General features: G+C 47.1%; 1 protein-coding gene across 3 annotated transcripts in view; it reads left to right on the forward strand.

The window, feature by feature from the left end:
- Positions 1 to 21154, forward strand: part of HCK (HCK proto-oncogene, Src family tyrosine kinase) — a 48539-nt gene that overhangs the window by 3311 nt on the left and 24074 nt on the right. For 2 of the 3 annotated variants that reach the window (XM_021665770.2, XM_021665768.2), the window contains exons 2-4: positions 16200 to 16320; positions 20589 to 20631; positions 20982 to 21084. In XM_021665770.2, coding sequence (XP_021521445.1) covers positions 16201 to 16320; positions 20589 to 20631; positions 20982 to 21084 — 266 coding nt within the window. In that variant the 5' untranslated portion in view covers position 16200. The remainder of the gene's footprint in view (positions 1 to 16199; positions 16321 to 20588; positions 20632 to 20981; positions 21085 to 21154) is intronic. The other variant, XM_021665769.2, reaches the window with a different exon arrangement.

A 21154-nucleotide genomic window follows, 5' to 3' on the forward strand; every position in this document is an offset into this window, starting at 1 on the left:
TGGATGTGTAGCCTTCGGCCTATGTACAAATGTTTCTTGAGGAAAATATCAAAAGGCTGGATGGCTCCCCAGGGAGGGCACCTGTCACCCTCCCCTTTGTGTGAGAGGAGTACTGAAGCCTGGAAGGGTCACCCAGGGACTCTGGGGCAGAGAATAGAGAAGGATGTTGCTCTGCTGACCTCCCAGCTGTCCCTAAACCAATGGCCCTTCTTCCAGGCTCATGTTCTCTGCTGTAAGGTGCTTCATTTGCCTTACTCACTGTCCCTGGCACTTAGTAGGTGTTCGAAAAAATGGAAGCATGAATCTTTCGAGGGAACAATAACCAATATTTTCATATATCTTTATGTAGTCTTTTCTATGCACTTTTAAATTAACATAATTAGTGTAATGCTGCACATAGATTATTTTTATCCTACTTATTTGCTTAGTATTACATTGTAGCATTTTCCAGGTTATTAGAATGTTCTTAAATTTTTAGTGGCTGCATAATATTCCACTGTTTGCATGTATTATAATTTGTTTAACCTTTCTAGGATAGCAATCTTTTATATAGTTTGGAATTTGTAGAAATATTTTAATCGAGGTGAAATTCACATAATTTATAAAATTAACTATATGATTTTAAAGTGAACAATTCCATGGCATTTGGTATATTCACAGTGTTGTACAATCACTACTTCTCAGTAGCTCCTAAACATTTCCATCACCCCTGAAAAAGGAAACTTTGCACCCATAAGCAATTATCCCCATTCACCCATCCCCCTAGCCCCTGGCAACCACCAATCTGCTTTTTGTTTCTATGGATTAATTCATTCAGGATATTTCACATAAATAGAAGCATACAAAACAATATGCAATTTTTTGTGTCTGGCTTCTTAATTTTTTTTTTTTTTTTGAGACGGAGTCTTGTTTTTGTCACCCAGGCTGGAGTGCAGTGGCATGATCTTGGCTCACTGCAACCCCTGCCTCCCCGGTTCAAGAGATTCTCTTGCTTCAGCCTCACAAGTAGCTGGGACTACAGGCACCCGCCACCATGCCCAGCCAATTTTTGTATTTTTAGTAGAGACGGGGTTTTGCCACATTGGCCAGGCTGGTCTCAAACTCCTGACCTCCAGTGATCCAACCACCTTGGCCTCCCAAAGTGCTGGGATTACAGGTGTGAGCCACTGCACCTGGCCATGTCTGGCTTCTTTTACTTAACATAATGTTTTCCGATGTTCACCCCCATGGTGGCAAATACTAGTACTTTATTCCTTTTGTGGCCAAATAATATTCCATTGTATGAATATTCCACAATGTATTTACCCATTTGTCTGCAGATGGAAATTTGGGTTGTTTCTTCATTTTGACTATTGCGAATAATACTGCTGTGAACATGCATGTGCCTACATGTATTTGTTTGAGCACCTGTTTTCAATTCCCTTGGGTATATACCTAGAAGTAGAATTACTGGGTCATGTAAAAGTTCTATCTTTAACTTTCTGAGGAATTACTACGCTGTTTTCCACCATTTTACATTCCCACCAGTAATATAGAAGGGTTTCAATTGGCTTCACATCCTTGCCAATGCCTACTCTGTTTATGTTTCATTATTATTATTACCATTCCGATGGGTACGGAAAGTATGAATCTTAATCTCATGCCAGGCTGCCCTCTTGGGGCTCCTACCCCAGAAGGTAAGGAGAAAGGTGTGCATATTCTAAGGACCAGCCAGGGCTTGGACTTTAAACACTTCTAGAAAGTAAATTCTATAAGAGCACAAACACGTTTGTCTTATAAACCACTGTATCTTCTAACACCTGGCACCTGGCACATAGTAGGGCCTCAAAAAACACTTAGTGGACAAATGTAATGAATGTTGGACAACTCCTTCCTTCCCTTGCCTGAGATATTTCAGCTGCCCTCCCCCAGCCTCCCCCACCCACAGTGATTATTTTTAATTAGTTGCTAACATTTAAACTCAAGAGAGCTCACATAATCTGGATTTCTGTCTCCTAAAAAATTAGAAGAATTAGCAACCCTAAGACTAGAACCTGCGACTCCAATGCTCCTCAGACAACCTCAGTGGAGCTGTGGGTTGCCCTGGGTGCTGGACCCGGGCTGCCCAGCTTGCACGGCCCTTGCCAGGCCCACTTTCCTCATGGGTAGAACCCTCCAGGTCCCTAGAGTCATTTGAGTTTTCATACCCCACCCTTCGGGTCATGACAAGGCTTCCTTTTTTATAGAAAAGGAATATGAAGGGCTGGGCACGCTGGCTCATGCCTGTAATCCCAGCACTTTGGGAGGCCGAGGCAAGTGGATTACCTGAGCTCAGGAGTTCAAGACCAGCCTGGGTAACATGGCAAAACCCTATCTCTACAAAAATTAGCTGGGCATGGTGGCACACGCCTGTGGTCCCAGCTACTTGGGAAGCTGAGGTAGGAGGATTGTCTGAACCCAGAAGGTGAAGGTTGCAGTAAGCTGAGATTGTACCACTGCACTCCAGCCTGGGTGACAGAGCAAGATCCGATCTCAAAAAAAAAAAAAAAAAAGGAAAAAAAAGAAAGAAAAAGAAAAGGAAGGTGAAGCCTAGGGAGGGTGACTTTTCCAAAGTCACACAGCAAGTTAGTGGCACAATCTCTCTCAGCTGCTATCTTTCTTCATCTTTTTTTTTTAAGTTTAGTTTTCTTTGTATATACCACAAGTCATCAAGCAATCAGCTTCTGCCTTTCTAAACAAACCTCCAGCACAGGTGGGTCCCCATCCCATTTCTCCAGTTTCCTCCCCCACAGGACTGGGAATTTGGAGGTACTTTCAGAGGCATGGGTAATGAGGCAGAAGCAGCCCTTGCTGAGTTAAAATGTGCCTGGTCTCAGCCCGTGGCTGTGGTCCCGCATGCTGCATCCTCTGGATGCCACTGCACTGGGACGTCCACTCCTGACTCTCCCCTGGAGCTGCGTGCCTGAGTTCCAGGCATCACCCTGAAATCCTTTGGCCCAGGAGTTATAAGTGCAGCCAAGAGAACAGGAGTCCCAGCTTCATCTCTACCAGAGAAATGAAGAACAGTAGACAGAGCACTGTAGGCGACACCGAGTCTGAGCGCCAGCTCTGCCAAAGCCAGGTTGTGACGCAATGGGCAAATCCCTTCCCTCTCTGAGCCTCAGTTTCCACATCCAAAAAATGGAACTGAGAAGGATACTAGCTCATGATTCCTGCCACGCAGTTCCTTTTATGTACACACACACACACACACACACACACACACACACACACACACACACACCCATAGTTCATCATGGCATATATGTCTTAGTTTGAGTTTCTCCAGAAGCAGACCTAAGCAAGGCTTCAAAAGCAAATAGTTTGTTTGAGAGCGGATTCCAGAGACCCTTCTAGGGGAGTAAGGAAGTGAGGCAGGGAACAGAAAGCAGACAGTAAAGGTGTCTTCTCAGTCCAGTTACCACTGCTGGCACCTGGAACTCAATCCCACTGAGGAGCTCTGGGAGCCAGGGTAGAACATGCTGCAGGGATGAGGGAACGGGCGTATTTGTCCACCCACTCCTGTCTTTGGTTGAAAACTACTCCTTGAGATGTGGTAATTCTCTAGCACTTTTGGCTTGCCAAGCTCACAAGCAGAGCAGGCACCAGTTGCCACAGAGAAATCTCAGGCAAAGAGATGCAGGAGCCAGCAGTTGGAAGTCCAGCCAGAATGTCAGAAATGGTAAAGGGCGGAGTGGTACAGGCAGGGCACTGACAGCCTCTGCTTCAACATATATGTGTGTAAATGCAGAGGCAGAGGCCAGTAGCTGGGACCACAGGCATGTGCCACCACACCCAGCTAATTAAAAAAAAAAAATCCTGTAGAGATGGGATCTCACCATGTTGCCCAGGCTGGTCTTAAATTCCTGGGCTCAAATGATCCTCCTGCCTTGACCTCCCAAAGTGCTGGTGTTACAGATGTGAGCCACCATGCCTGGACTGTAATGGTTTAATTTTAAAAAAGAAGGATGTACTAACATCTTATTAGGTGACTAAAGATCATTTTAAAAATAAAATACATACTCTTCAAAAAATAAAAGAAACTGAGACCTGAAGCTTTGTCAATTATATAAAAAAAAAAAAAAGTAAAAGGACCAGAGTGTATTTTACTGTGGCTTTGAGGATTCCATTTGTGGAGGACAGGTTTGGGGGCAGCTGACCCCTCAGTATTGCAGCAGGTTAGAGTGAAAAATTGCCCTGATGGTGAACTGGCCACTGTGTTCTGTCTGGTGAGGGAACTTCCACTCAGCGGCAGCCAGGGAAAGACTGCTCCTCTCTCAGCAGAAGCCAGCAAAATGCACATCGCCCTTCTCAGTTTAAACATATATTTATAGCTATTGGGTTTTCTGTTTGTTTGCTTGTTTGTTTGTTTTGAGACAGGGTCTCACTCTGTCGTCCAGGTTGGAGTGCAGTTGTTCGACCTCCGCCTCCTGGGGTCAAGCAATTCTCCTGCCTCAGCCTCCTGAGTAGCTGGAATTACAGGCACCCACTACCACACTCAGCTAATTTTTGTATTTTGGTAGAGACAGGCTTTCACCAAGTTGGCCAGGCTGGTCTCAAATTCCTGACCTCAGGTGATCTGCCCGCCTGAGCCTCCCAAAGTGCTGGGATTACAGGCATGACTCACTGCGCCTGGCCTATAAATGCTATTATTTAGACAATCTGGGGGCATCCAGCAGGCTAAAGGGGACTTCATTCAATCAGAATTTATTGAGCACATACTGTGTTCTCATTTTACATGCTGGTGATAGAGCAGTGAACACCACAAAGTCCTCACTCTCATGTATCTTACATCCTAATGGCTAGATAGATAATAAGCAAATCAATAGGTTATACATTAGATGTGTTAGTCCAGGTCCTTTTATGTTTTTTCTTTTCTTTTTCTTTTTCTTTTTATGCTTAACTTCAGCATACCCTGAATAGCTCAGGTCCTTTGAGAAGCAGACTCCCATAGCATTATATGTGGAAGAAACTTATTAGAGGAAATGGCTATGAGAGAAAATGGGGAGAAACCAGGAAAGGGCAGGTGAGTCATCAGATAGTCAGGCACCTCTGCCACTAATGAAGAAGAAAAGGAAGAAGAAAGAAAGAAAAGGAGGACGTGTCTTGGACTGCCATGCTGTTCCAAGGAAAGTTTGGCAAGGCTGTTAAGGAGTCTTTGGCCAGGCAGGAGGATCGCCTGAGATCGGGAGTTCGAGACCAGCCTGACCAACATGGAGAAACCCCGTCTCTACTAAAAATACAAAATTAGCCGGGCATGGTGGTGCATGCCTGTAATCCCAGCTACTCAGGAGGCTGAGGCAGGAGAATCGCTTGAACCCAGGAGGCGGAGGTTGCAGTGAGCAAAGATCACACCATTGCACTCCAACCTGGGCAACAAGAGCGAAACTTCATCTCAAAAAAAAAAAAAAAGGAGTCCTTGGCCAAAGTCTCTTGTCAGTCTCCCTGCCACGCTGAGTTGTTGGCTGGGAGCAGCCCATGAGAGCAGTGATGGACTTCAGAGCACAGCAGCTGAGCCATTGATCAATCATCTCCAATCATACTCCTGCAGTTGGAGATCTGAGGGGTGCATCCTCATGACCACCACGTTGAAGAGGTCGTTAGGGGCATGAAGACTATAGCTGGGAACAGGCTAGACAGTGATGGGAGTTGGAGGCAGAGGATCCTGTCTTCACCAGGATGATGAGGGAAGGTTGCTCTGAGAAGGTCCAATCATTAGAGAGATTGAAGGAAGTGATGGAGGCTTTCTGGGTGAAGAATATTCTAGAAACAGAACATGCAATGGCCTGGAGATGGAAGCACAGTTGGTGAGTTGAAGAAGAGCAAGGAGGGTGGTGTGGCTGGAGTGGAATGATTAAGGGAGGGTTTTCCAACAGATCTGAGAGGCTGAGGAGGGGATCAGATCATGGAGGTCTTACCCACCATGGAGGGGACTTAGGCTTTTACTTGAAGTGAGGTGGAAACCCTGGGGGGTTTTGAGCAGCAGAGGAATGCAACCTGACTTACATTTTAAAAGGCTCACGCCTGTAATCCCAGCACTTTGGGAGCCGAGGCGTGCGGATTACGAGGTCGGGAGATCGAGACCATCCTGACTAACATGGTGACACCCCATCTCTACTGAAAATACAAAAATTAGCCGGGCATGGTGGCAACACCTTTAGTGCCAGCTACTTGGGAGGCTGAGGCAGGACAATCACTTGAACATGGGAGGCAGAGGTTGCAGTGAGCTGAGATCACACCACTGCACTCCAGCCTGAGCAACAGAGCGCAAGACTCCATCTCAAACAAAAAAAAGGCTCACTTACTTGTAAGAGGCAGAATGAGGATTCAAACCCAAGTCTATCTGACTTCGAATCTCATCCTATATTTTCCAAACTGCCCTGCCTCCTGCCTACCTTAGAGATAAAACCATTCCAAGGAGGTTCACAGTTGCTCTGGAATTCTGAAATTGACCAAGTGACCCAAGAGTAACATTGAACATGCTATGAGTTTAATACGTGGTAAAACACGTGATTGGAACACATGCATCTGAGAGCCATCCCTATGGCTGAGCCAGGCAAATGACCAAAGGCCCCAAGTTCTCCTTCAGCGTGTTGCTCTGTTGCCGGCCATCATGTGAGCCACTTGGGGCTGTTACTCCACCTGTCCAGCAAAGACGTTGATCTCCTGAGTTTCTTCCTGTTTGCAAAATCAAAGTTTTGAGCTCTATGCAAAAGAAGCTCACACTCAGAAAAGGGAAGAGGTGAGAAGTCAGGAGTGACCCCTAAACGTCTATTAGGGACAAGAGTCACTCAGGGATAAGGACAGTTCATTCAGAAGACAGTCAGGGAACCCAAGGAGAGGGAGCTGCTGGGCTTGGCACCCCCAAGGGACTGCTTAGGAATTGGTTTCTGTTGGAGAAAGACTTTTTCCCCACCCCCATGGCTGAGCTGTTCTGAGAAGGGAAAGTTCCTGTAACTGAACAACCTTAAACCCCCAGCGGTCTTCCTTCTTGACAGTTCTGTTTGGGTTCCTCATTCTCCCCTTCCTCTTCATCACCCACAGCCTCTGGGGCTGACCTCAGTGGATGACGAGAGGCGGAGAGCTGGGTGCTAGTTCGACCTGCCACTGACTAGCTGGGGGACCCACTCTTCCGTGGGCCTCCATTTCCCTATCTGAAAAAGAGCTTCATAATTTTGGTCTGTTGACTTTAGCCAAGTATGATGAGGCCCATAGAGAGTAGAATGTAATAATTCCATTCCACAAATGTGTATGGAGGGCCTGTTAGATTCCAGGAGCTTCTTTTTTTGAGGCAGTCTGGCTCTGTAGCCCAGGCTGGAGTGCAATGGCATGACTACGACTAACTGAAGCCTCAACCTCCCAGGCTCAAATGACCCTCCCACTTCAGTCTCCCAAGTAGCTGGGACTACAGGCACTGTCACCATGCCTGGCTAATTTTTTTTTTGGTAGACACAGGGTCTCGCTATGTTGTCAGGACTGGCCTTGAACTCCTGGGCTCAAAGCAATCCTCCCACGTTAGCCTCCCAAAGTGCTGGGATTACAGGCATGAGCGCCTGCACCCGGCCGCTCTAACCAGGCTCTTTTAAGGCATGGCTACAGTGCCATCAGCTTAATGAGGTCCGTAGTCCTTCCATCCTCGCCTACACTAATGGATCTAGTACCATCTTAACTTCTCTTCTATCAAAACCTGGTACCAGGGAGGTCTTTGCCATCAGCCATTTACACTTGAGTGTGAATCACAATCCCTTATAAGAATTCCCTCTGCACTTGGCAAGACTCTGTGATGTTTAAGGGGGAAGAAATCCAACTCAAAACTGGCTCAAGCAGAAGAAGGAGGTTACTGGAAAATCCCTGAGATGCCAGCCTCACATAAGGCTTAAACCCAAGGCTGGAGTCTGGATTTCCCTATTTCTTGGCTTTGTCTTGCTGCTGCAGGTCTTTATTTTCCAGCCAGAAACCAAGGGCTGGTTCTCATTGGCCAGAATCAAATCACATGCCCATCTCCGCTGCTGCTGCTTCTTTTTTTTTTTTTTTTTTTTAATGAGACAGAGTCTCACTCTGTTATCCAGGCTGGAACGCAATGGCACAACCTCAGCTCACGTAACCTCCACCTCCCAGGTTTAAGCAATTCTCCTGCCTCAACCTCCCAAGTAGCTGGAGTTACAGATGGCCGCCACCATGCCTAGCTAATTTTTTATATATTTAATAGAGACAGGGTTTCACCATGTTGGCCAGGCTGGTCTCAAACTCCTGACTTCAGGTGACCCACCTGCCTCCGCCTCCCAAAGTGCTGGGATTACAGGCATGAGCCACTGCACCCAGCCACCCATCTCTTGCTTCCATTACTGCAACTCTCATTGGCTAGACTTGGTCACAAACTTACCTCTACAGCCAGGGGTTGGAGTCAATTCTATCCCAATCCACAAACGGAGACCAGGGGAGGAGTAATTTCAAAGGAAAATTGGAGAGCTGTTGTTAGAAGGGTGAGTGGATTCTGTGCAGGAAAGAACTGAAGCTTCCCTTTCAGAGAACTTCTCACCTGACATCTCATTTCACATTTGGAGAAACTGAGGCTCAGAGACAAGTTGAGACTTGCCTGGGGTCACATAATGAGCTTATGGCAGAGATGGGACCACAGTCCAGGGCTTCACACCCGTCCTTGCAGGCTTATATGTAAGCATAGAAGCTCCCAGAAAACCATCTGCAGCCCACTGCACGGATGCTCAGGCAGGCCCCGGCCTCTCCTCCTTGAGCTTGACGCTGAGAGCACAGGCTGAGTCTCTGGGGCCTCCACAGCCAGGCACAAGCAAGCTGACTTCTCTCGTTTCCCTCGGCAGAGGCTAAGAAGGTTGAGGAGCAGGTTTCAGGTTCCCAGCATTGGCAGTGGCCTGAGGAAGTGTCTTTACCAGGGATCAGCAGTTCTGAGTGGGTGTGTGACCAGGCAAGCTACTTCTGCTCTCAGAGCCTGCTTCTGAAGCACATTAGATGAGAAATGCATATGCAGAAGTTTTACAAAGTCCTTCACATCCCTAGTCACATAGGACCTCAGGCCAAGCCTGAGAAGCAAGGCCTCCTATTTAGCAGGAAAAAAAAACAAAAACAATTCTCAAAAAGGGCAAATGACTTCCTCAAGGTCACATACCCAGTCAGTGGCAGAACTGCGATCCAAACAAGTATTCTGACTCTCAAGTTCTGCTACATTGGTGGATCTCAAATTTTAGTGTATATATGAATTTTCTATAGAATTGTTAGAAATACAGATTCCAGGTCCTCAATCCCAGATACTGGCTCATTCAATCCAGAGTGTAACCCAAGAATATGCAAGAATCAGTGAAGACTTTTTGAGTTCAAATGGCAGAAACCCAACTCAAATTGGCTTAGGCAAAATTGAGAATTTATTTGCTCATGCACTGGAAAAATCCTGAGGTGTATGGGCTTCAGGCATAGCTGGATCCAGGTGCTCAATTTATCTTCAGAAATTACTTTATCTCCATCCCTCAGCTCTGTTGTCCTCTCTGGTGGCTTCCCTCTAAAGCAGCTTTTATCATGATGATGTTGAGATGGCTTCCAAGAACTCCAGGTTCCTACATCCCATCAAGCCTTATAGAAAGAGAGTGCTTTTCCCCTAATTTTTCTAGCAAAATACCAGGGCAGACTGCCTCAGTGAGGAGGACATATATGCCTATAGCTGAACCAATCTCTGTAGCCAGGGGGCTAGGGGATACGGATTCTCTGATTGGCCAGGCCTGTGTCAAGTTGTCAATCCCTGAAGGCAAGGGTGGGATGGGCCCTACCAAACCTCACGCACTAAGTGGGAGAAGGCTGGTTCTCCAAAGGAAAACCCAGGTGCTATTATCTGAAGAGGGACAGATGCTGAGGAGGCAAGAGCAAAAGAGGTTCTCTAGCCTTCTGGGCTGCAATGTTCACATGAATCACCTGGGAAGCTTGTTAAAATGCACATTCTGATTTGGGAAGTGGGGCCTGAGATTCTGCATTTCTGACAGCTTCCGTGTGAGGTTAAGCCTGCTGGTTCTCACGCTAGCCACACTCTGAGCACTGTATTGCATTTCTAAACTCACTCAAGCCACTTTGTCACAAGGCACTCTGCAGAGAGGCCCTGGGCTACATAAACCTCTTCCATCATTCTCTCCCCACCTTCACCCCATCCCCTGCTCCCAAACCCACCCGAATAGTATCAGTGCCGTCTGTTTGGGAACCACAAGCCAGCACACTATAGATTCTGCTGACAAATCACAGTTGGAGGAATTGTCCATTGCGCCTTCCAGTGATCTTTTTTTTTTTTCCTGTGACAGAGTCTCACTCTGTCACACAGGCTGGAGTGCAGTGGCAACCCGGGAGGCAGAGGTTGCAGTGAACCAAGATTCTTCTGCCTCAGCCTGCCAAGTAGCTGGGATTACAGGTGTGTGCCACCATACCTGGCTAATTTGTTATGTTTTTGGTAGAGTCAGGGTTTTACCATATTGGCCAGGCTGGTCTCAAACTCCTGACCTCAAGTCATCCACCTGCCTAGGTCTCCTAAAGTGCTGGGATTACAGGCATGAGCCACCGCTCCCGGCCCCAGTGACCTTTTTATGAGGATCCACAGAACAAATTCTCTTTTGAATTTAGTACTCAAAAAATATTTGTTTCTGTCAACAGACAAATTGCTGTGCTTCCTGGGATCTTATGGTGACATTGTACAAGTTTCCATTTTTATCTTGGCTGCTTGGAAGCTCAGAGATAAATCTAGTACTCAATGGCAGTAGCAGTCTGACCTTGGGCTTCTGGTTCAATGATCTTTCCCTTCTATATGGTGTAGAGTAACCCTTTTTGAGTCTTGCAGTGCTCTGTATATGGTTTAACATTGTAAGCTCCCTCAAATCCTTTTGGAAGTCAGTTCTTTGGAATATTCTTGACTTTCCTCCGATCTTTATCCATTCAGATCCTCCCTCTTCTTCAAAACCCAACTCATTATCTTGCTGCTCAATTATTATTATAAACAGGTTGTTATTTATACAAACATACTAGCATACACGTAGCCACATAAATTCAGTGATTCGATGTTGTACACGTTTGCAGTTTGTGTTTTTCAGCCAGTAAGTATTTAGGCAATCTTGGCATGGTCCCTACTATCTTTACCACTCCCTACTAGCTTCTTTTTCTTTCATTCTTAAAACTATGGCAAAATACACATAACAAATTTACCATCCCAATTATTTGTAACTGTACACTTCAGTGGAATTCAATACATTCATAATGCTGTGCGACCATCACCACCATCCACCTCCATAACTCATTTCATCTGAAACTCTACACGCATTGAACACGCACTCCTCATTCCCCTTCCCCCAGCCCCTGGCAGCCACCATTCTACTTCCTGTGTCTCCGATTAGCGTCTCCGTATGTGGCTTCGGAATGTAATTCGGTGTCCAGTCTCCCGTTCTCACTGGGTCATAGAGCAGGAACCATGCCCTGATGCTTTTACTTACTTTCTTTCATTTTTTTATACCGTCTTATGGTACTGACAGATGCTTTACTTCCTGCTACATAAAGCGTGGCACTCCAGGCATGCAGTCATTCACTCACTGTGCTTGACACTCCTACTGTGTGCCAGGAGGCACCAGGCTAAGCACCGAGGAACGCAGGCATGAGCACCAGTCTTTACGGTACTGCAGTGATGGAAACGTTCTGTCTCTGCTTGTTCGGATGTGGTAGCTCTGAGCCACAGACGGCTGTTGAGCACCGATGGAGTCATAGCTGAGATGTGCTCTACAAGTAAAATACACACTGAGATGTGAAGACTTAGTGCAAAAAAAAAAAGTAAAGTATCTCATTAATAATGTTTTTGTTTTGTTTTTTCCAAGACAGTTTTGCTCTTGTCACCCAGGCTGGAGCGCAGTGGCGCGATCTCAACTCGCAGCAACCCCTGCCTCCTGGGTTTAAGCGATTCTCCTGACTCAGCCTCCGGAGTAGCTGGGATTACAAGTGCACACCACCATGCCCAGCTAATTTTTGTATTTTTAGTAGAGATGGGGTTTCACCTTGTTGGCCAGGCTGGTCTCAAACTCCTGATTTCAGGCAATCTGCCCACCTTGGCCTCCCAAAGTGCTGGGATTATAGGTGTGAGCCACTGCACCGGGCCAATAATTTTTATTTTTATTATATGTTAATAATTTTGATATATTGGATAAAATAAATACATCTTAAAATTAATTCACTTGCGTTTTACTTTTAAAACCTGACTGTAAATTTTTTTTTTTTTAATAAAAAATAGCCAGGTGCTGTGAATCACATCTGTAATCCCAGCACTTTGGGAGGCCAAGGTGGGCAGATCATCTGAAGTCAGGAGTTCGAGACCAGCCTGACTAATATGGTGAAACCCCATCTCTAGTAAAAATACAAAAATTAGCCGGGTGTGGTGGCACATGCCTGTAATCCCAGCTACTTGGGAGGCTGAGGCAGGAGACTTACTTGAACCTGGGAGATGGAGGTTGTGGTGAGCCAAGATCGCACCGCTGCACTCCAGCCTGGGCAACAAGAGTGAAACTCCATCTCAATAATAATAATAATAATAACAAAAATAAATTTAAAAGGAAAATAAAAATAAAAATGAAATTTTTTAAGAAAGTAAAAAATAAAATAAAATTTTAATTTAAAAAAACCTGGTTGTAGAAAACTTTAACTAATATTTGTGGCCCACATGACATTTCTGGGCCTAGTGACCATGAAAACGGGCATTCCAAATACCAGTTCATACCAGGCAGTAGACATGGTTCTCTGGTTTAGGGGGATAATCACATTTTACACAAATTTGACTCCTGCCAGTCTATCACTTTTAGAAAAATCACACTTTCAGCTGGGCATGGAGCCTCCTATCTGTAATCCTAGCACTTTGGGAGGCCAAGTAGTAGGATCACTTGGGGCCAGGAGTTCGAGGCCAGCCTGAGCAACATTGTGAGCCCTGCCCCCTTCTCCAACCCCTGTCTCTACAGAAAATAAAATTTAAAAAAATTAGGCCGGGCACAGTGGCTCACGCCTGTAATCCCAGCACTTTGGGAGGTGAAGCAGGTGGATCACAAGGTCAGGAGATCTAGACCAGCCTGGCCAACATGGTAAAAACCCTGTCTCTACTAAAAATACAAAAATTAGCTGGGCATAATGGCAGGCACCTGTAATCCCAGCTACTTGGGAGGCTGAGGCAGGAGAATCACTTGAATCCAGGAGGCAGAGGTTGTGGTGAGCCGAGACCGAACTGCACTCCAGCCTGGCGACAGAGAAAGATGCCCTGTCTCAAAAATAAATAAAAAACAAACAAACAAACAAACAAACATAAGATGAGCCAGGCATGGTAGTTTGTGCCCGTAGTCCCAACTACTCAGAAGGCTGAGGTGGGATGATCACTTGAGCCTGGGAGGTCAAGACTGCAGTCAACTGTGATCACACCACTGCACTCCAGCCTGGGTGACAGAGCGAGACTGTCTCTGAGAAAGCAAATCACACTTTACTGTGCGAAAATGGAACTCATGGGAATTCCCTATTTTGAAAAGAGCGAACCTTTCCGGTATTGCAGTACCTCTAGGCTTGTGGGCCAAAGGAATTGCAAACTGGGCTTGCTTCATGCCCTGGGCAGTGCCACATCTGCCAGTACAGAGATGGTTGTGGTTAACGTCGCTGCAGCGCTCACTGCATGCTGGGCCTTGCACACCCATTCACTCACTCGCTCAGTGCTCACCGCCACCCTGTGAGGTTAGAACCCTCACCATCCTTTCTCAGAGACGGCCTTGGCCTGTGAATGAACACGGTCTTCCGAGACCCCTCTCCCAGGACCCTGTGGCCATCTTGAATGTGTACATTGATAATGTAAGTGATGCACATGAGTTGCTCAGTGTGTGGATTGAGAATCAAAACACTCCCAGCTGCAGATCAGTGGGTGCCCAGAGAGGTGGAGTGAGCTGCCCTACCTCACACAGCGCTGCTCTTCTCAGAACATCTTTATGCTGACAAAAACATAGGAAATGTGATATAATTGTGTGTCATACATGCCACACAAGATGCCTGTTTAATTTCCCAGAACTGTAATACACATTGATCGCAAATTAAAGAGAGATACTGGTTTCAGTTTTAAATGCATGCGAGTACATTATAAATCAGTGATTAATTGTGATAATTTTTCAAATGAATGATCCAGCACTCCAAGAGTCTGAATGTGTTCCTTTATTTCCAAAACACAAATACAACGAAAACTGCTCAAGTCTTGAGGTGGTAAATCTTTCCCAATTCCCACCAGGACAGGCAAATCCTTGTAAATAAAAGGAATCTTTTTTCGTTTTTAAAAGCAACTCATCAAAGCCTAGGAATTTGGGGGTTTTTTTTCCTTGAATCACAAACACATGTTTATTTTAACAAGATAGGTATAACAGTTCTAACTGCTTCAGAGGAAAACGGCAATTGTGCAGAGATGAGAAAAGCACGCACTTCTTTATGTGGCTGTCACAGGCTGCCTTCTCAGCAAATGTGTGTGCACATTTTGAGAAAAGAAATGAAACATTTCTTCCACTTTTACAATTACATTTTGAGTCTACTCAGAGTAAATGTATTTTTTAAAAAGCATCTTTTAATTAATTGAATACAGAAGGAAAGTCCGCAAGTTCTACCTGCAAAATGTCCCCCAGATCTGTCCAATGCTTACCTCCTCTCTGGCCACCCCCCGGGCCAGGCCACCCTCATCTCATCCTTGAACAATTGCAGCAGATTCCTCGCAGGGTTCCCTCCCCTGTTCCCTACCATCCACACCTCACTCAGCCGCCGGTGGGATTATTTAAAGTGCAAATTGAATCCCATCATTCTCCTGCCAGAAACTTTCCATCATCCTTAGAATAAAATCCAAAGGCCTCACTGGCCCTACAAGATGTGGTGACCTCATCACAACCACCCTCCCCCTGCCCATGAGCTTCGGCCACTCTCCTGCTTTCAGTGCCTCCATGTTCTCCCCAAGCATGTGCCAGCCTCAGGGCCTTTGCATTTGCTGTTCTCTCTGCCTAGAACATCTTCCCTCAGAGTGTCCCCTGATTGGCTCCTTTGTGTCATTTAGACCCCAGGTTCAATATCCCCTCCTCCGAGAGGCCTTCCCCAAATGCCCTGCCTAAGAGGGCCAGACCTGTTGTTCCCCATAGCACCGTCTCTTGTTGTCCTCACACTTTTCACTAACTCAGTTTGTCTTGTTATTTGTTCGTTAACCTGTTTATTGTCTGTGTCTCCTATTCAGCTGCATTTGAGCTCCTGAGGGCATGAACTTGCTTCTCTTGTTCACAGTTTAGAAAGTGCCCAGTAAATGTTGGCTGTGTAAATGGGTGAATGAATGATCACATAAATCAGAGAGAGACAGAGAGAAAGAGAGATGGAGGAGGAGGAGGGGAGGAAGAGGAAGAAGGGGAGGAGGGGGAAGGAGAAAAGGAAGGGAGAGAGGGAAGGAGGGAGGGAGGGAGGGAGGGAGGGAGTTATATCCCATTTATAAAATGATACCAGGAATACCGTGCCTTGACTATTATTAAACTAGATTGTTTGTGCCATGTTATGTGACTTCGTCTTATCATTTAATATAAAAATGGCAATTTATCATCTGACAATACTATAGTTTTTCTGCACTGTTTACTCTGAGCCTGACACCGCGCTGGAGTATTTCCCCACCGTAGGTTTTATTATTGTCCCCATTTTGCCAATGAGGACCTGAGCGGTTGCTAGGGGGCAGGAAGGTGGTCAGTGAGGTGCTGGTGGGGTGGAGGAGCCAAGGATCAGTGAGGCTTTCTGACTTGAGAGCTGGCAGTGCCCACCACCCGCTCCCCACTCTGCCCCCCAACAGCTCCACCTGTTACATTTCTATTATCCTCATGCCATCCTCTGAATAAACTCCCATCATGCTGGTCCTTGGTACCCATGACAATGACAGCTTGTCAGCTCTGGGCCAGTGCTGTGGCACATGGACATGGGGAAGCGTGGAGGTGGCAAGGATGAGTGGGCTCCATGTGGGGAGGATGGGGCTGCATGGAGCTGGCAGGGGAGTTAAGAGTGGGACAGCCAGTGAGAGCCAGCCTGGGGGCAGGGGACACGGAACGCCAGCATCAGAAACTTCCCTGCATGGGGCTCTGGGTAACCGAGGCTCACCTCCCTTCTGTCTGCTGCAGGATGGGGTGTGTGAAGTCCAAGTTCCTCCGGGCCGGAGACAATACATTCTCAAAAACTGAACCCAGCGCCAACCCGCACTGCCCTGTGTATGTGCCAGATCCCACATCTACCATCAAGCCGGTGAGTAGGGGAGGTCTCAGTTTCCCTGGGGGCTGCCAGATGCTGCCCCAACATTGCCCTAACAGCCTCCTGTCTTTCCAAGACTGGGCAGGGTGAGCTTGGGGTGAAATCAAGCTGACTGGCCGCCCACAGTGCTCTGACTCTCTGGATGCAGCGCCAGGATGCATAGGAGCAAGGAAGTCACCTCTCCTTGTCCTGCAGCCTGGGCTTGGTCTGTCAGCCTGGACTCCTCCAAACAGGTGTGCACGAGCATCTGAGGCCTTAGGCCTGGGCGGAAGCAAAAGCAGTGCTGAGAGTCATGAGTGACCAGCAGTAATAACAGCAGCTGAAGTGAGGACGTAGTGGTCGTATCAGCAGCATTGCGAAAATAAGTAACAATTGTCGTAGTAATAGTACCAACCCTAACTGCACGAGTGTAACAGCAAGAGCAGCAGCAGAAACCACAGCAAGTTGTAAAAAGAGGAGCAGTCATGCTAGGAGCGGTATTCCCAACTTATTTTATGCTTATGCAGAGCTGAACCAAGCACTGTTCTGAGCCTTTATGGCTATTAGCACCCTAATCCTCACAATAATCCTATCGTAGGTAACCGTTTTCATTGTACCCATTTTATGGATGAGGCTGTAGCCCATTTTATAATTTGAGGTAATAATCCCTAAAGTGGGGATGATAATAACCTCTGATGGGGAAATAGTGCAGTGTCAGCTCAGAGCAAACAGTACAGAGAAGCGATTCTATTGTTAGAGAAGGGAGTGGCCTCATTGTTTTGTTGTCATTGTGGTTGTTGTTTTTAATTGAGATGGAGTCTCACTCCGTTGCCCAGGCTGGAGTGCAGTGGCGCCATCTCAGCTCACTGCAACCTCTGCTGCCCAGGTTCAAGCAATTATTGTCTCAGGCTCCCGAGTAGCTGGGACCACAGGCACAAGCCACCATGCCTGGCTATTTTTTTTGGTATTTTTAGTAGAGACAGTGTTTCACCATGTTGGCCAGGCTGGTCTCAAACTCCTGACCTCAGGCGATCTGCCAGCCTTCTCCTCCCAGAGTGCTGGGATTACAGGTGTGAGCCACTGTGCTGGCCCATTTTTATATTAAATGACAAAGATGAGGTCACATAACATGGCTAAAACAATATGTTAGATAACAGTCAAGGCACTGTATTCCTGGTGTTATTGTGTAATTGGCTTAATTTTTTTTTTTTTTTTTGAGATGGAGTCTCACTCTGTCACTAGGCTGGAGTGCAATGGTGTAATCTCGGCTCACTGCAACCTCCACCTCGGGTTCAAGTGATTCTCCTGCCTCAGCCTCCCGAGTAGCTGGGACTACAGGCACATGTCACCACGCCCAGCTAATTTTTGTATTTTTAGTGGAGATGGAGTTTCACCACGTTGGCCAGGATGGTCTCAATCTCTTGACCTCGTGATCCACTCGTCTCCCAAAGTGCTGGGATTACAGGTGTGAGCCACTGCGCCCAGCAAATTGGCTTAATATTTTACAGAGTTCAGATAATTTACCTAAACCCACATGCTAGTAAGCCGTGGAGCCAGTATTCAAACTTGGGCAGGGCAGGGCAAGTTCCAGAGCACCAGTGGCAGCAGCCGGAGTAACAGGCAGAAGCCCAATGCCACTGAAGGGACAGCAGTAACGGTGATGGTGGCCATGGTAATGGCAGCCGTGGTAATGGTGTCAGGAGCTGTAATGGAAATAGTGGCAGCCATGGTCGTAGCTTCCCTAGCATTGGTGTTTGTCATAGTAAGGGCCACGGGAGCAGTAATAGTAGTAATGAAGTAATAGTACCAGCACTGTGACGGTGATGACTGTACTAACAGCAGCAGGAACAGCTGGAACGATCACTGCTGTTCTTTGAACACCTACTGTGTTCCAGGCACTGGACGGAGGAGTTCCTATTCACTAATCTTCACCAAAAGCTGAGGGGCAGGAGTTCTGCCACTGTACAGGATGACAAAGGCTTAAAGGGGTTAACTGGCCCCAGGGTCCCCTGGCTGGGAAGTGGTAGAGTCAGGTCTCTCCGACCCTAAACCTGGAGTTCTCGCTCCTCTGTGGCCCTCGAGTCCATCTCTTATCTGTGGTTTTCTCTGGGAGCTCAGTCTGCATTTGATGTTTCCCGAGGTGGGCTGCAGTCCTTCCTGGGGTGACCCCTCAGAAAGTTCTTCCTTATATTAAAGAAAGACCTATTACCCTCATAACACTCACTCCTTGATCAAAATACATCCACTCCCTTTGCCCCAAAACAGCTTACAGAGATTGAAGGCAGAGATCATATCCCAACCCATGCATCCCTTCCAAACCATCTTTCACAGGACAAGGGTTTCTGGCCCTTTTCCATCCTGCTTGCCCTTCTCCAGACACTATACCTAGAATAGGACTAATTCTGGAAATGGGAAAATGATGGAATAGTCACCTCCCTCCCTCTGACACTTGACCTCTATTAATACAGCCTGAAATTACACACACTTCTCACTCTGGTGATGTCCTGAGCTGACCTCGGACTATAAACCCTAAGTCACTCCCATGTATGCTTCTCTCCTGACCTGTGTGGCCCTCGGCCCTTTCTTGGTGAGGGCTCCAGGTTCTCAGGTTCTCTGAGGCCCTCTGGCTTGTCATCAGCAGGAAGTAGAGGGTTTCCCCACCAGTTTCTGGTTGTCCTTTTTAAGCATCAGACCTGAGGGATGCAGTTACCAGGTGGTATTCATTGTTCTCCTGCAGCATTATCAAGGCATTTACTATTCCCCTCCTGCAGGGCTTTAGTTCAGTGTAAATCAGTTAAGGATTAATTGTTACCTACACAGGATTATTTCAGGATAGGGTGTCAATAATCAACAAAGAAAGGGCTCTGGGGTCAAAGCAGTTTGAAAAGCATTGAGTGTAACAGGCTCCCTCCCTGCCGGACTGCTCTGAGCTTTTGTGAATCTTTGTAATGGGCTTTGCGAAGCTCCCAAAAATAGGATGTAGTTTTCAGTGTTTCCCACACTTGTTTCTTCATATTAATGTTCACTTACAGGTGCGACACACAAATACGATCTTTTTGAAAATAAAAACGCAGGCCAGGTGCAGTGGCTCACACCTATACTCCCAGCATTTTGGGAGGCTGAGGCGGGAGGACTGCTTGAACCCAGGAGTTCGAGACTGCGTGAGCTATGATCACACCACTGCACTCCAGCCTGGCAACACAGGGAGACCCTGTCTTTTTTTTTTTTTTGAGACGGAGTTTCGCTCTTGTTACCCAGGCTGGAGTGCAATGGCGCGATCTCGGCTCACCGCAACCTCCGCCTCCTGGGTTCAGGCAATTCTCCTGCCTCAGCCTCCTGAGTAGCTGGGATTACAGGCACGCGCCACCATGCCCAGCTAATTTTTTGAATTTTTAGTAGAGACAGGGTTTCACCATGTTGACCAGGATGGTCTCAATCTCTTGACCTCGTGATCCACCAGCCTCGGCCTCCCAAAGTGCTGGGATTACAGGCGTGAGCCACGGCGCTCAGCCTGACCCTGTCTCTTTAAAAAAAAAAAAAAAAGCCTGCTTAGAACACCACAGTTTAGGTGCCACTTCCCCTTTGGATGGACATTTAGATTGTTTCACATACATAATGGAGCCTCTATTTATGGAATATAAATCATTGGAGGACCTACGATTTCTTCAAACTTAGTCAGAAAACACCAATCTGGACCAACCCCCTCACTGAGTGTTGAGGGGAAGGGTCAAGCAGTATCCCCTGGTATGTCTGAGACCGAAGACCGAGGCCACAACTCAAGAAACCTGGATCCTGGCGCAGGGGCTCACGCCTGTAATCCCAGCACTTTGGGAGGCCGAGGTGGGCGGATCACCCGAGGTCAGGAGTTTAAGACCAGCCTGGCCAGCATGGTGAAACCCTGTCTCTGCTAAAAATACAAAATTGGCTAGGCGTGTGGGCGTGTGCCTGTAATCCCAGATAATCAGGAGGCTGAGACAGGAGAATCACTTGAACCCAGGAGGCAGAGGTTGCAGTGAGCTGAGATCGTGCTACTGCACTCCAGCCTGGCTGACAGAGTGAGACACCATCTTAAAAAAAAAAAAAACTTGGATCATTTTGCTGGCTCTGCCCCTAAGGTGCTGTGTGGTGCTGGTGCCAGGCATATCCCCTGCCCTATATGGGCCTCGTCCCGTGACGTGCAGGGCTAGGGTAAGATGCTCTTGGGTATCCTTCTCAACACAGACCTTCCATGGATCCCCACACACTGGTAAGATTCATTCCCTTCTCCCATTTCTTCCCCACAGGGACCTAATAGCAACAACAGCAACCCACCAGGAATCGGGGAGGGTAAGTATCTCTGAGCAGATGCAGTGGAGTCACGTGTCCTGCAGAGGATTCCGCTAGGTTCCCACTCAGAGCTGGAGTCAAAAATCCCAAACAGCCAAACCCCTCTTGAGAATCCCTTTCTCTGAGATGCTTTGCACGGGCTATTGTGTTTCTAGAACGCTGTTTAGTAACATGAACAAAACTCGTTTAGCTTTAAACCTGAGAATCATACCCAGCATGGTGAGACACCCGCTTATACTAGGAGCCACCAAGCAACGGGCCCGGAGCTGTGCCAGGTGCCAGGTGAGGGTCACCCAGGGCTGTGGATGCACTTAGACGAAACCCCACCTTCCTTGTGTCTCCCTTCCCAGCAGGCTCAGAGGACATCGTCGTGGTTGCCCTGTATGATTACGAGGCCATTCACCATGAAGACCTCAGCTTCCAGAAGGGGGACCAGATGGTGGTCCTGGAGGAGTGAGTCCCCATCCCACTCCCCCTAAGACAGACCTGCCTCTTCTACCCAACTATGTGCTCTTCTGTGCTC

The sequence above is a fragment of the Aotus nancymaae genome, unplaced genomic scaffold (assembly GCF_030222135.1).
Source record: "Aotus nancymaae isolate 86718 unplaced genomic scaffold, 86718_ANA_hifiasm-v0.15.2.pri h1tg000029l, whole genome shotgun sequence".
Classification (NCBI taxonomy): domain Eukaryota; kingdom Metazoa; phylum Chordata; class Mammalia; order Primates; family Aotidae; genus Aotus; species Aotus nancymaae.